Here is a 15,898-nt window from a genome sequence, read left to right on the forward strand (position 1 = left end):
GTATCCACTGGGCTCCCCCAGCATGTGATTACTCTGGTAGCCAAGGCCAGGAGACACTAGGGAGATTCCAGCCTGTTATTGTACTTCTTATGTCTGCTTCAGACCACATTTTCTGATCTATGGCACTCTCAGGGAGGCAATCCAGTTCTGTAGGAAGTACAGATGGTGATGAATTTTGTTCACTGGTTTCAGGTATGGATTGATGCTGCAACTCAGATATTTTTTTCCCTGGGGGCTGGATTTGGAGTATTGATTGCATTCGCCAGTTACAATAAATTTGACAACAACTGTTACAGGTAAGCACCCCTTTAGAGCTTGCCCATGCTTGAATCCAGGGGGTGGTCCTTATAGGATGAGAGAGGGCTTTATCTAGACAGCCTTTATCTGTCTTCTGTGGACCACCCTGGTCATTCTGGAAAGCCCAATGTGGTCTATCGGGCCCAAGGAGTGTATTTCACTAGAAGACATCTCTTGGAAAAGTTGAGGTCACCAGCTATAGGTGCCTATAGGGAAAGATTATTGGGACAGAGGAGCAAGGCATAGCTTCCAGAGAAGATGGGACTGCCTGATGCTGTCCATCAGATACTCCATGAGACAGAGGCAAAATTAACAGGCAGGTGAGAGCTGGCTGGGTCAGAAGGAAGACTTTAGGGAAGGTGAGATGCTGAAGGGACCATCTCCAGTTTGGATCAGTGAGCATCTAATGCCACTTCCTGAAGACCCTGTCTTATGAGGAATTCATAGCTGGGGCAGATTGGACCTAGCTCTCCATTTAACAATCAAGGCAGAATCACAGAAAGAACAGGATGGATGTGCCACCAGGAGAGGTTTTAGGGAGTTCAGGAAATGGGAGGACCATTCCCTCAGCATTGTACCACAGTGACAATTGAGGTTATGGTAGGCAGGGATGGAACAGATGATATGGACAATGACAAGGAGATGGTGTGTCAGTGGATGAGCATTGCTTTGTTTTGTTTGTTCCAATAGTATACACTAGAACTTATGAGAAACAGGCCAAGAAGGAAGGGTGAATCATCTTAGCAATGTTCTGAAATGACAACACAAAGAGCTAGGAGACATAGTAAGCCATGGGGAGTTTACTTAAGAAGAAAGGAACTCTGATGTCCCCAAGAGTTTATCAGTGCCTTTGGTGAGCTTTTTGCTTACACACTACCCCAGCAGGTACTAACCCAGTGGTGGTGTGGCACTTGGATCCATGTGACAGCAGGGCAAAGGAAAAGAGGAATGGCCTTTGAGATGGCATGAGACTGAAGATTCCATAGATGGTCAGTGGTTCATGAGCAGAGTGAGAATAGAGTCAGGTGGACTTGCATTGTCAATAACAACCCCCTCCTCTCTCTACCAGGGACGCCCTGCTTACCAGCACCATCAACTGTGTTACCAGTTTTATTTCTGGATTTGCAATCTTCTCCATACTTGGTTACATGGCCCATGAACATAAGGTCAAGATTGAGGATGTTGCCACTGAAGGTAGGTGGCCAGACCACTTTGTCTCCAGCTAAAGGAAGAAAGACTGAGCTGGCTTCATAGCGCCTCTGTGGTTGGAGGACTGTGATGGCTGGACTTCCATATGTTGGGCATTCTCTTGAGGCTATCAGTGAACATTCCTGGCAACCATGGGCCCTAAGTATATAACAAGACTTTCCTCTAGCAGTTTAAGAGGAACATATTTTGGGCTGCACATTCTGCACCACCCTTTGTGCTAAATTACCTAATAATTACTACCAAATCTGTTCCAGTTCTGAAGTCCTCATGGTGCTGGGTCTAAAGGAGGTAGCATTAGGTGTTCATATTGAGTTATTTTTACACAAAAGATATTTAGTTAGCTTATTCCCCTGGAAGCCCAGAGCATGGAGATTGGTTGTCCAGGAGGCTTCTGGTGTAGGCCATATGTTGTTTTATCTCATTATAGAGAAGTAGAAGTAGAAACATCCATGCGTCAAAAGAGTCATGCTTGTAAGATGGGCTGGATTTATAAGAACTCTCTCCATGAGAGCTCTCTTAACTCTTACTATATAAGAGTTAAGTGGGCTCAACTTAACATCTAATTGTATCTTTAAGGTCCTTAACCTCTTCACATTACTATACTGGGGAGCAAGCCTGAGCATGAATTTCAGTAGAGACAAACTATGTACCAAGTACAGCAGCATAGCTCCACTTAGTTCTCACAAAGAGCAAGGCATGGGTCATCAGATTCTCTTTAAAGATGAGTCCTTTGGATTTAAGTTGCTTGTGAACTGGTGAGCAGTGATGTTAGCATTTGCTCCCAGTCATCTTGCATTTGGAGTACCTGTCCTTTTCTGTGGCCTTCTGTGTTCTTAAGGCTACAAGGAGGTTGAGATCCAGGGAGGGGAAGGTTTTTAGTGGACTCTGAGGGTCATGAGTTTCTGAGAGTCAATGTAGAATCCCACAAAGTAGAAAGAAAACATGTGGCTTGTAGTTGTTCAGGCAAACTGCCACTCTCTCTGCCTGGCTGTTTGGTGCACAGGTTGTGTTCATCTGTTTTGTATTACCATTAACAAAATCCCAGAGACAATTGACTTATGATGAGACAAGGTAAGTTGACTCACAGTTTTGGAGATTTAGTCAATGACTACTTGGCACTCTTGCTTTGAGACCTATGTTGGGCCCACATGGTGGAACAACCTGTTCACCTAATGGCTGAGGTGCAAAATGGATAGAGGGAAGAAGAGCTTGGGTCCCAATATCTCCTACAAGGGCACATCCTCAATGAGTGGAAGACTACATTGGCCCTCATATCTTGAACTTCCTACCACTTCTAAACTGCTTTATCTGGGGATTGAGACTTTGACACAGGGTACTTTAGAGATCTCAACAATAGCACAACTAAACTGTGTGTCCTTCTCTCATGCCCAAAGCCTTAGTCTGTGCTGCCTACGCTTAACTGATCAAGAGGTCCTGAAGCTGAGGTGGAGCTTCTTTGCCATGTGCAGCCCCAACTGAACATCCCAGCCATTAATCAAGCCTTAATATTTCTTACAGGAGCTGGCCTTGTATTTATCTTGTACCCAGAAGCCATCTCCACTCTGTCCGGATCCACATTCTGGGCTGTTCTTTTCTTCTTGATGCTCCTGGCTCTCGGTCTGGACAGTTCAGTGAGTGATGCCTTTCAGAAAACCCTTCTCTACCACTGTAATCCATACCAGTACTCAGCCTGGAGGGTTGCTGCTGTCTGGTGTCTGTTTCTAAGGGCCCTATTTTAATCCAAACAACGAAGTGAGTCTTCCTTCAAAATAATAGCCTAGGTCAAAGCCAGGAACCTACAGTAACTCCAAATTGTACTGAATCTCAGACAAGCCAGCCCAACACTTTGCTTTTGCCGATGGAGAGGCAGACTTCAGAAAGGACATGGATAGAATGTTCTGTGACCCAGCACGTTCCCATTCATTATATTTTATTACTAACAACCAACCCAAACATTTTGGACTCTGCTAGGTTACTATATCCCTGTTGTTGATGTTTTTAAAAATTATTTAGTTGTGTGCAAATTAAGTTCCTGACATCTTTTTAATGCCTGTTTCTACCCTTCAGTCTTAAATGCCTTAGGGAGGAGCTGGCCAGCAGATTTCACTGTCTTTGCTTTTTTTCACTTGGTGGGTCTGCCAGAGCAGTGTGCTGGAAAGGTTTCTGGGGATGATTCCAGACCCCAGGGAAGAGTATTGAGGTTGATTAACAATGTTTGCCAAAGAGCAGTGGAGAGGAGAGTGTGTGATTATTGTCTGACTCAGCAGTGGCTCCTAAGGAATAGACTCACAGTCTGTACTTAAAGTGACTGCTTTGCTTAGAAAGGCAGTAAGGGACCCTTGTCATATACTATGGTATGAAGTTCCCATTCTTGAGAAGTTCTTTGGTTGATGTTTTCAGAAGGTTCTATTTGCAAGTAGACATGTCTACTTGCACTGAGCACTATATCCCTTCAATCTCTAGTTCTCATCAGTACTCACCCAGGCTGAATGAATCAGGGATCAGGGACCTGTTGAGGAGGCAGGCAAGAGTTAAGGCATCCCCATCCCATATAACTCGAGTGTGGCTGAGATTGGGGCAGAAAAAGAGGAAAAGATGCTTGGGAGGAAGGCAGGGCCTGCCAGTTTCTGAAGAGCCTGATGTGCATGAAACTGATACTGAACTACCTGAAGGAAGCCCTTCATTCCTGCCCCTCCCTCCTGGTTCTCTACAGATGGGGGGCATGGAAGCTGTCATCACAGGACTGGCTGATGACTTTCAGGTCCTGAAGAGGCACCGGAAACTCTTCACATTTGGTGTCACCATCAGTACTTTCCTTCTGGCCATGTTTTGCATAACCAAGGTGAAGTTGGGCATGGGGCAGTCTGGTACTTTCTAAGACTGTTTAAAAAATACAGACTTTCTCCGTCTTGGTAGTGGGATGGGATGAGTGGAGCTGAGCACAGGGGTTCTGCTATCCTGTACCCTCACCCAGCCCTTGGTTAGAATGCAGACACATTTAGCTGTACAGCCCTGCCACCCATGTTTGTAAACAGGGCTCTGAGCATGTGGGAATGGGGATAGGAAGGATTTGTAGTATGGGTAGGATCGCCAGTGACTGTTTATACCAAGGTTGGCTCAAGCCCTTTCTCTCTGTACCCAGGGAGGAATTTATGTCCTGACTCTGCTGGACACTTTTGCAGCAGGCACCTCCATTCTGTTTGCGGTGCTTATGGAAGCTATAGGAGTGTCCTGGTTTTATGGTAAGTATGTCGCAAGCCTTGGTCTTCCTGGAGTTTGTTTTATCTGAGTGCGAAAAGGACTTTTTCATGTCCAGAACAGCCTCCTGGATTTCCAGAAGTGAACCTGTCATTTAATAGGTGTGAGTCTCTCCAACCCTTAGCTTACTGGGGCTTCTCTGTACCAACATTTGAAAGACAACCAGTAGTGAACTACAGGTCCCCGGTCACTGACCCGGACAGCGACCCTGACAGATTGAACAAACAGAGCTTGAACTACAGATGAATGATGAACGCTTGCTTTTAGATTGGCATGACCCTCCTGATACTGATTTTTTTTTCATTATGGGTCTGAAATTCAAACTGAAACAGATATCCTATATTTTACCTACTAAATTCACTCTGGAGCTGGACTGAGAAATCAACTGTCAGATGTGTTATAATTGTTCATTTCCCCTTTATGTGAAAGTAGTAGGCTAATCTTGTCTTACTCTTTCTAGAAGGGATTGCAGCGTGTATGCCTAATGGTATCTTTCAGATTATAGTTAAGGGGTGTCCACGTGTACACGTGCGTGGGTTCGACAGACTGTTTTTTACAGAAAGACAATGTAAGAGGGAAGAGCCAGGCTGGGGTCAGGGTACCTGGCTCCTCAGTCTGGATCAAATTCTCCCTTCTCTGAGCTCTGGCTTTCCTCTTGTAAGATAATCCGAGTGGCACATGAAACGTGCCTGTCCCAGAGTTTGTCCTCTCTCTTGTTTGCCATTAGCAAAGTGCCTGTTGGGCCTCCTGCATTCCAAGGTGTCAGTCTCTTGCCACCTGCCCTGCACTCTGTCAGAACCTCATGTAATGGCTTCAGGGGAGGCCCCAGGCCTGCATCTGTGGGCTCTCTGTGACAGGCTTGCCCTATGTGCTCACAGGTGTGGACAGGTTCAGCAATGACATCCAACAGATGATGGGGTTTAAGCCAGGCCTGTACTGGAGACTGTGTTGGAAGTTCGTCAGCCCAGCCTTCCTCCTGGTGGGTAGGGTGTGGCTGGGGCACTTGTAGAAGAGTGGCTGAATACAGGTGGGGGTGGGGAGGGCATATTTAATCCCTAGGGGAGGAGGTTCTGGGATCTAGAGGCCTGGTCATGCAGGCAGGACTCTTAGAAGGGATGGGGGATAGTCTACCTCAGGGGGTCTCCAGCCAGGTCTCCTACTCCCCCGCCCCGTGCTGTTGTGTTGGCTACAAAATCACTTTTGTTCCTTCCTCGCCTGCTGTCCTTGCCATCTTGAATCTTCGCTACCGCTTGCCTCTTGGACACCTCATCTTTCCTTTCTCCTTTCCTCCTATGATCATCTCATTTTCTTTCTGTCGCTGCCATTCTCTCCTCCCTTCCCTGTTTCTCCTGAGTCATCTTTCCTCATCTTTCCTCTCCTCCCCCATCCTTTCCTCCAGTTTGTGGTGGTGGTCAGTATCATCAACTTCAAGCCGCTCACCTATGACGACTACGTCTATCCTCCCTGGGCCAACTGGGTCGGATGGGGCATTGCCCTCTCATCCATGACCCTGGTACCTGCCTATGTCATCTACAAGTTCTTCAGCATTCGGGGCTCCCTTTGGGAGGTGAGCTTTGGGATGGCCATTGTGGGACAAGGGGGTGGTATTATTGTTGGGGCAAGAGAGCCATAAGAGGATACTGGGGGTCAGCATACCCATCTCATTTAGCAATTGATGAGCCATCCTGAGCCCCAGTTTCCACATCTGTAACCCGAGAATAATGTCTTGTGCCTTGGAAGGGAAAAGCACTTGGGTACTAAGTACAGAACCTGACCCATGGGAGGTGCTTCCCGAATGGCTGCACACTGCCCATCAGTATTGTGGCTGTTTCTGCTGCTCACAGGAGAAGGCAAAGCTCAGCCACGCTGGTCCCCTTTTAAGTGTGTGTTATGTCCCCAGATATCCCGTCTCTCCTTGTCTGAGTCCACTATCATTTTTCTAATAACAATAATATTATCAACCTAAACGAAGGATTTCTGAAACTATTCCTTTTCCTTTATATGTGTGCATCGTGTGTGCGTGCATGTGTGAGTGCACACACACGCACACACACACACACATACACACAACCAGAGGTGCCCTTTATCCTGATGTTACATCATGACTTATTTTGCTGTACAAACTAGTGGTGGTAGTCTTTCCAAGTGTCCTTACTTTGTAAGGCAAAGACCTCACATCTGAGCTGCTTTGGCCACATCTGAGGTCTGGGCCAAGGAGACTCCCTCCCTCCCTTCTCCCTTCTTCACAGAGAGTGGCCTATGGCATCACGCCAGAGAATGAGCACCACCTGGTGGCCCAGAGAGACGTGAGACAGTTCCAGGTAGCTACAGAGCTGATCTTGGGGGTGATGTGGGGCAGCATAGGGTGGGTTCTGGTTGTTCTCTGTGGGGTGTCCAAGCAGGCTCACAGTTGGGAAAACTGGGTGGTGGCCAGCTTCAGCTTAGGGACTAAGGTGATGGTTGCCCAGTCAGCCACCTGCTGCTGCTGCTGCTGTTTCCTGATGCTGAATGCTGCTTTTATTCTAGTTCTGACATGGTAGTGACAGAGGCAAGCAATTCGGTGTCACCAAACTAAGCTGGACATTTTATAATCTTGAAGGCATAGCAGTAGGGCATTAGTGACAGCTGCTGGCTCCAGGGGTGAGAGTGAGGGTGGTGCCTGCTAGGCTTGGTCTTTGGGGTGGCTTCTTTTGCATTCAGCCTCAGCATCAGTTAAGGGCCACGTTCTGATCTGGAAAAGAGACTGGCTTTGGTTTTTGTTTTTTGTTTTTTGTTTTTTTTTTTGCCTCCCCTTTGCTCCTTGATGTCCCAACTAGCTGGTCCCTGGTCCCTTCAAGACCCCACTGGCTCTGTCTTCAACCATGTTGGTCCTGCTGTCTTTCATTGCAGTTGCGGCACTGGCTGGCAATCTGAACCTGGCTCTGAGGAGGAGGAACCCATGGGCCAACATCTGGACTAAGGGCATCCTCTTCACCCCCATGTGGACACCGCCTTGGGATTCCTGTCCTAGAAGAAACCTTTCCCATCCCTCTTGTTTTTCCAGTTACTAATGATTCTGTGACTCTGGTTTTGTTTGCCTTCTGTTAATCAGGCATGAAGGCAGTGAGTGTGGAGAACTAGTGAGCCTCCAGGAAGAGGATGAGAGGAGGGAATGGGGCATGGCTTCTGGAACTCTGGCTAGAGGGCAATCACAGTACACACATGAGCTCAGGCAGAACCCCTTCCTGAATTTGCTCGTTCTTCAGATCATAGAAGTTCATTGAGAAGATCAGTTCATTGAGGCCAAAAGAAGACTGACTTTTGGCTAGATATCAAAAGCCCAACCAAAGCCTGATGGGGTCTGTGTGGGAGCCAAGGTTACCCCTCTTTCCACCTAGTCGCCACTTAGGTACCTGAGCCTCTGTGTGGGAGTTGAGGTTTATTCACACCTAAAATGTGGCTGGTAATGTTTTAGAGGTTTTAAGTAAAAATCCTCTGATTTAAGTTTTCTAGTTAATCTGAGATTGATTTTGTAATGTTCTAGAATATTATTCTAGCTTTTGGTGTTTGGAGGGTCTTAAACCATGACATTAGGGGAAGAATTAGCTGGACTACTAGTGACAAAGATCCACAAAGTCAGATACTCCAGAAAAGTGGTAGAGACAGCTAGATGAATCATCCTTGCCAAGGCCACACACTGGTCATGTTCTGTCTGACTCATGAATGGCTCCAGAGACCTTCCTTGGGATTGAGGCATAGTGGATATCTCTGTCCTGTGGGACCAGGTGGGTACCTGAAGGCAACCCGATAGTCTGCCATGGTCCTTCCGGTCCATAGACACATCCTAAGCCTCCTCCTGGGAACCTGGTACACAGGGAAGGTCCTGAGCCATGGGATGTATTGGCTCTGAAAATGGTCTGTTTCTTCCTTGACTAGACTTGGCACCTTGGAGAGCATGATGGGATCCACCTCATCAGAGCACAGCCCCTCACATCTAGGGAGGATATTCTAATTGGAGAGGACAGGTTGGTGAGGTCAAGAAATTTCTAGGTTCACTTAGTGCCCTCTGGTGGTTAGTTTTGATTCATCGAGGGCTTGAAAAATGAATGGCTTCTCCTTGGGATTTATGTTTATGGTCTGAGTCTCATATGCCCTTATTTGAAATCTAGAATCATAGTTTGTCATTGTGATAGTGGAATTCCATGCTTGTTTGTTTGTTTGTGTGTGTGTTGTGGGGGAAAAGCCACTGGGCTCACTGGGTTGTGTGGGAGACACATGGAGAAACTAGGATGTCCCCAGGCAGGGTGCAAGAAGAGGCCAGGTGAGGGCTGCTGGGGTTGGGAGATGTTTTACTCTGAAGACCCCAAGATTTACCTGCTGAATCAGGGACCTGAGTCATTCCTTAGAGGAAATCCAGGGATGATTCTTCCATATAAGAAGGCTGGCTCAGCTCAAGGCATCCCCAGTGACAAATGTCTTGGGGCACTGGGGAAGAGGAACTTCTACCAACACCACTGAATTAGAGGTGCAAGTCAGAGCCCTGTTAGCAGACAACCTCAACATCTGTGACAAATAGCACACTTGCTACCGTTAAAGTTTATCATTATTTAAGCAAAAATACTTTCAGCCACATGGCCTCCCCACCCCTCCCCCTCCCCCACAGGAAAAAAAGGGTTTATCCTATCTCCCATCCCCCCATCTCCCTGGTGAGAAGACAAAACTTGCTCTTGCTTAAGGTCTCAGCTCCTGAGGCACTAGGGTGGACCCTCCCTCCATTCCCATCCCGCCTTCACCCTCCAGAGCACCATGCAACTCCCTGTTCACCCCACCCATGGCTGTCACCAAATGGCGGAGTACATAGAGTCCCACTTAGGGGGAAAGGAGTGTTTCTTAGCAGAAGAACAGTGTGATGGGAGAAGGGTAGAAGAATGTTATTCATCTCGTCCCACTGGCTCCCTGAGAGGCACTGTTCTTTCCTTTGATGAAAGTCGTCACCCTTTGAACATCGGGCCCTGAGAAGCAAGTCCACCTACCTGTCATGAGTGAACACACTCAGAAAGTCTGGGTGCGCAGGATCAGCACTGGCCCATCATTTTCTCACTGCTAGGTGGTCCCTCTGCCTGTAGATGCTGTCCCTGGGGTGAAGTTGAGATGTGGTGCTAACCGAATGAATCCCAAGCTAAAGCAAAGGTGCTGTTCTGTGACAAAGTTGGTTCTGGAGACTGGGACAAGGGCTTCTTGGCTCCAAGCCCAGATGCTCTGATGGGGGAGGTAGGTTGGGGCACTCAGAAAGGCTCTGGAGGTTCTCATGAGGGTACTAGGAGGTCACTGCACACACTTTTCCACCTGCACTTAGCAGATGGCGGTTATGCTTTACCACAAGTAATGCTTGACTCCCTTATTGTGACTTTTTTTTAATAGCGGGGTTCACCCAGGACCAGAGTGCTCCTGAGTACTGTATATGACACTTGACACTCTTGATATTTTATCATATTTTTAGAGAATTATTTTCTATAAGCTGTGAGTCATTTGTTTAAGAACATTGGTGTTATTTAGACCCTACCTGACAGTCTTCATTCTAGATTATGGTGAGACAGAGGAGAAAGGGGATACCAACTCACCCCAGAAATCTTCCTCAACAAAGGTTCCTAAATTGCCTTAATTCTCAGAGGGTGTTCCTGCCCAGGCAAGAGCCAGTCCCCTGCCGTACAATCCACCATCTAGTCTAGACCCTCTAGATCTGGCAATGTAAGACTGACATGTTCTTACCAAAGAAACCATTTCTACCCCATGCATCCGTTTGTTTCTTTTGAAAACTACAGAGGGGAAGTGATCAGAGTGGGTGTGTGGTGTGGTGGAAACAGCACAGTATTGAGAATCAATTAGTGGACGATCTGCAGCGGATTAGCTGTGGCCTGAGAGAGGAGCACCACATCTTTGGGTGTCAGGGAGTTTTGTCTATAAAATCAGGAACTCGACTGGGTAATCAATGGAAGGACACATAACAATTAAACACACAAACAACAATGAAGCACAATGACATCCTTGTGCTGAAGTCAGAACAAGGAAAGCATGTCACTTATAGCAGAAGCTTCCAAAAGTGACCCCATAACTGACCAGCTATTGGGCTTAGAAACAGAGATTTCTGGCCTGCAGAGCTTTGGGATTTCTTTACGTCTAGTAGCTCCCCTATCTCAGATATTTTTTTCAGCTTACATCAGAAAGACTTGGTGTCTGAGAAGATGTTGAGCCCAGGCCTCTTGATCTGACATGTGGGTGGTGCTGAGAAGATGAAAGGCATTGCTCTGCCCTGTGTTTGCAAGTCTGGGTACCCACAGCTCTACCCAGAGGCAGTGTGCTTGGCCCTGGCTGGTGAATGTGAAGTTGCAGGTGCCTGTCCTCTTCCCCCTCTCTCTACTTCTGTGTAAATAGGATTGATTCAGTCTTCTCCATGTCACAGACTGTTCAAGTTTCATGCAAATCTCTGCGTCTGCTTTGGATGTATTTTGAAAGTTGTTCTCTTCATGGGAAAAATAAATGTACAGTATAATAAAAAGACATTGCCTGTGCTGTCTATTTGGTTGTGGAGTTCTGAGTGCTGTTCTATGCATGTAAAAGCTGTGAGTTATGAAAGGCAAGTGGACATTTTCTCTGATGAACCACCAGGTAGTAAAGAAGAGATTCTGGACACAGTAGCCCACCTTTCATCTGGATGTTTGCTCTGAGAACCCATGGAAGAGATGGAGACAGAGGGGGTTGAGTGTGTGATGTTACCTCAAAGATCGAGTCTCCTCTCCTCCCCTCTCCTCCCCTCCCCTCTCCTCCCCTCCCCTCTCCTCTCCTCCCCTTCCCCCTCCCCTCACCTCCTCCCCTCACCTCCCATCTCCTCTCCTCCCCTCCCCTTCCCCCTCCCCTCACCTCCTCCCCTCCCCTCCCCTCCTCCCCTCCCCTTCTCCCCTCCCCTCTCATCCCCTCCCCTCCTGTCTTCTCCCTTCCCCTCTCCTCTCCTCCCCTCTCCTCTCCCCTCCCCTCCTTCTCTTCCTCTGTCCTCCTTTCCCTTCCCCTCCCCTCCCCTTCTCCCTCCACTCTTTCTCCCTTTCCTCTTCTCTCCACGTTCTCTCCTCCCCTCCTCTCCCCATCCCTCCCTGTGCCTCATCCCTTCCATGTTTTGTTCCTTTCCGTCTGTTTTGAGCTCTGCTCTTCTCTGGAACTTGGGATCAAACCCAAGTCCTAGAGCACACTGAGCAATGCTCTCCCCTGCTGAGCTACACCCCTGGCCCAAAGCACATTTTTGTTTAAATACAAAGTGGATGCCATGAGACAACATGCCTGGTGTCTAATTTTGTTTTGTTTGTCATTTCTAGGCCTGGGTTTCAAAGGAATCAGAACCTCTGCTGGATTGAACTGGATGCATGATTTAGTGCAGATGTGGACTTTTCTGGGCAGAGGGTCTATTCACACTCAGGCTCTTGGAGCTCATGTTGGTTGGGGGAAGTTGTGAACTCAACATGTTTGTTCTCACCTTTTATTGAAAATAGATTATTTCTGCCACATAATATATCCTGATTATGGTTTCCCCTCCCTATACACTTCCAGTTCCTTCCAACCTCCCCGCCCACCCAGATTCACCCCCGTTCTGTTTCTACAGGATAATAATAAACTAAAATATGATAATGTAGAACAAAGACTAACACACAGGAATAGGACAAAACAATCAAACATAGGTAAAGAGACCAAGAGAAGGCATAAGAAACAGATATAGAACTAGAGATCCACTCATTTGCACACTCAGGAATTCCATAAAACACACTAACCAGGAAACCTATAGGGTAAAAAGAGAGGAAATATATATATATGTATATGTATATACATATATATATATTTAATTTATATGTATATATTAAAAAGAAAAGTCCTGACATATGAGACAAGGAGTCCCTAATGATGCTACTGTTGAATTCATTTTCTGTTGGCCACCTATTGCTAGGCATGCAGCCTACCTTTAAGAGTACCCCCAATGAAACACCCTTGAATTTTCACTTGCAAATGGTTATCAGTTGAAGATTGCTTCTGGATTAGGGATGGGGGCCTGTGTCCATGCCTCATTTCTGGTCTAGGACCTCCAGTGGTGCAGACCCATGCAGCTCCAATGCATGCTGCCTCAGTTTCAATGAAGTCATATACTTTGATCATGTTGATTTAGAAGGCCTTGTTTTCTTGGTGTCCTCTGGCTCATACACTCTTACTGCCTCTTCTTCAGTGGGGTTCCCTGATCCCAGAGAAGAGAAATTTGCCAGAGACATCCCCTTCAGGGTCAAGTGTTCCAGTGTCTCTCATCCTCTGCATAATGTCTATCTGTGGGTCTCTTTATTTGTTCCCATCTGATACAGGAGGAAGCTACTCTGATAATAGCTAAGAAAGGCACTGAACTATGAGTACTGCAGGATGTCATTAGGTGCTATTTTATTGCTTCTTTGTAGCTATGTATCTGTCTGCCTATCTATCTAGAACAGAAGTATTTGGTTTTACCCTAGGTACCCCAGCTACCTAGTCTCAGGTTCTTGGTTACCCAAGTAGTGTCAGATATGGATTCCATCTCATGGAATGCCTTAATGATTGCCTTCAGTCAAACTATATATTGGTTAGTTACTCCCCTATTGGTGAAGTGCCACCATTACACTAGAATATCTTGAAAGCAGGACACCACTGTAGATCAAAGGGTTTGCAGCAGATTTGGTGTTTATGTTTCTCCTGTGGTAGAGTGCTGATTACCTTCTTGTACAAAAGACAGTAGCCAGCAGGGGTGAATACTCTATGTGGGGGTCAGTTTGATGTCTCTGTGTTCAATGAGGTATGTAGGTGTTGTCTTCAGCAACTGGGCCTTGCCATCAGTGTGTAGAGTGCAACCTATAGTTTCAGCAACAGCCTGGATTATTTTGGGGTTCTCTTGGGACCCCTTTGGTTAATATCTCAATTAGATGTAACTTAGTCCTGGTGCTGGAAGCTTCACTTTGTGACAAGAGATGGCCAGTTGGGACTCTCTCTCCCCCATTCTGGTTCTGGGTCATCTCACTAAGGATGATGTTTTTCTAGTTCTATCCACTAGCCTGTGAATTTCTTGATTTCATGTTTTTCTCTCATGGTTGAGTAATAATCCATTATGTAAATGTACCACATTTCCTTTATCCATTCATCTGATGAAGGACATCTAGTTCTTTTCAATATCTGGCTATCAGGGATAGAGTAGTGATGAACATGGTTAAGCAAATGTCTCTGTGGTAGAAACAAGTGTCCTTTGCCTATATACCCAGGAGTGGCATAGCGGGTTCTTGAGGTAGATCGATTCCCACCTTCTTGAGGAACTGCCATATTGATTTTCATGGTGGTTATCCAAGTTTTCACTCCAACCAGCAATGGATAAGTGTTCCCCTTATTCCACATCTTCACCAACATGAGCTGTTGCTTGTGTTATTGATCCTAGCCATTTTGGTGAACATAAATGAATCTCAAACCAGTTTTGATTTGCAGTTCCCTGATGACTAAGGATTTTGAACATTTCTTTCTTTCTCAGCCATTGACTTTCCTCTTTTTAGAAATCTGTTTAGATCTGTTCCTTATTTGCAAACTAGCCCTAATGCATTAGTACAGGCACTAACTTCAACAATTAGTAAGTGGTACTCTATGAAACTGAGAAGCTTCTGTGTAGCAAAGGACACTGTTGTTTGAACAAAATGGCAGTCTACAGAATGGGAGATTTTTTTTTATTTTTACTACACACCTGATACAGGGCTAGTTTGCAAATATATAAAGAACTCAAAAAATCTATATACCAAGAAAAAGTCACTCAATTCAAAAAATAAGGTACAGATCTAAACTCAGATGAGGAAAGTTAATTTTGCCTCATAGTTCCAGAGAATGCCTCTGTTTTTCAGGCCAGTGAGAATGCTGACACATCATTGTACTGTAAAGAAATGATGGCAAGGATGATGCTCCCTGTGCCAGTGCTGATATCCACCGCGACCAAAAGTGAAGGAGAAAGAAGCCTGTATCTAGAGACAACTTAAGCAGCCAGCTGGGTTCTAGAATGCCATTATCAAGTACCAGATTGGTCAGCTTCAGGCCTGGAGAGGGTGAGCTGAGTTAGAGTATTGGGGCATGAGGGCAAGTAAAGCCTGGGCTTCAGGAAACTCAGTAAGGCTGCCTCTGTCCCCAGGAAAGGCCCCAGTGATGCTGTGGCCTGGACATACAAGGAGCCAAGACATATCAAGTCTTCAGCAGAGGGCAGCTACCTGCTAGGCGAAGAACATTCTTTTTTTTTTTAGATTTTTTTATTTTATTTAATTTTATATAACAAAGTCCAATTAAATGAAAACAAACATTTATACACAATATTTGAGAATTTGGGCGTCGTTCTTTCCAAACTACTTCCTGCTGGTAAGGGGCGCTGTCTTGGGGGGGATTCGAAGAAGATTCAGATATCCTGGCTGTAGTCTGTAGGGCTATTTTGTCCAGCTGTTTTGAATGTAGAGTTAGCTTGTACTCTGTTTCAGGTGGTCTGGCGTGATCAAACCACATTAGTCTGGAAGGAATCCACATCTTTTCATTTTCTGTGGAAACAAAAATAGAAATCCTTTTCCCCAGTAACTTGTTCTTCAACTTAAATTTTGGAGTCAAAGCATTTTTTTAAATTTAATTTATTATTTTACATGTCGATCCAAGTTCCCTCTCCCTCCCTCCCTCCTTCCCTCCCTTTTACCCTCTCTGCCCTCTCACATGCACTCTAACCACCCTCCCCTCCTATCCCCCCACCCCAATTCCATGTGTAGGGGAATGCCATCCAGTTGGGGTCATGTAGATCTGACAGGTCCTGTGAAGTAGGGACTAGGGCTTCTCTCCTGTCTCTAGATTAAAGCAGTTATCCCTCCATGGGGGATATGATGAAGAACATTCTTTACATGCCTGCAGCTCTAGGCTGAACAAGCTGCACACATTCCTGCTCTGACTTCCCTGGATGATGGACTACAAACTGTAATCTGTAAATCCTTTTCCACCTCAAGTTGCTTTTGGTCATGGTATTTTATCACAACACTAAAAAATTGACTACTACACAGGCCATAGTCAACTCAGCAACAATTTACCTGCTTGCTGCCCACTT

At 46.1% G+C, this 15,898-nt stretch overlaps 1 protein-coding gene across 3 annotated transcripts in view; it reads left to right on the plus strand.

The window, feature by feature from the left end:
• The window catches only part of Slc6a2 (solute carrier family 6 member 2), a 40,896-nt gene extending 32,907 nt beyond the window's left edge, over window positions 1-7,989 (plus strand). For all 3 annotated transcript variants that reach the window (XM_051195131.1, XM_051195129.1, XM_051195130.1), the window contains 9 exons: window positions 193-296; window positions 1,367-1,491; window positions 3,025-3,137; window positions 4,220-4,348; window positions 4,649-4,748; window positions 5,643-5,743; window positions 6,164-6,331; window positions 7,014-7,085; window positions 7,654-7,989. In XM_051195131.1, coding sequence (XP_051051088.1) covers window positions 193-296; window positions 1,367-1,491; window positions 3,025-3,137; window positions 4,220-4,348; window positions 4,649-4,748; window positions 5,643-5,743; window positions 6,164-6,331; window positions 7,014-7,085; window positions 7,654-7,677 — 936 coding nt within the window. In that variant the 3' untranslated portion in view covers window positions 7,678-7,989. The remainder of the gene's footprint in view (window positions 1-192; window positions 297-1,366; window positions 1,492-3,024; window positions 3,138-4,219; window positions 4,349-4,648; window positions 4,749-5,642; window positions 5,744-6,163; window positions 6,332-7,013; window positions 7,086-7,653) is intronic.
• The last annotated feature ends 7,909 nt before the right edge of the window (window positions 7,990-15,898 follow it).

The sequence above is a fragment of the Phodopus roborovskii genome, unplaced genomic scaffold, assembly GCF_943737965.1.
Source record: "Phodopus roborovskii unplaced genomic scaffold, PHOROB, whole genome shotgun sequence".
Taxonomy (NCBI): Eukaryota; Metazoa; Chordata; class Mammalia; order Rodentia; family Cricetidae; genus Phodopus; species Phodopus roborovskii.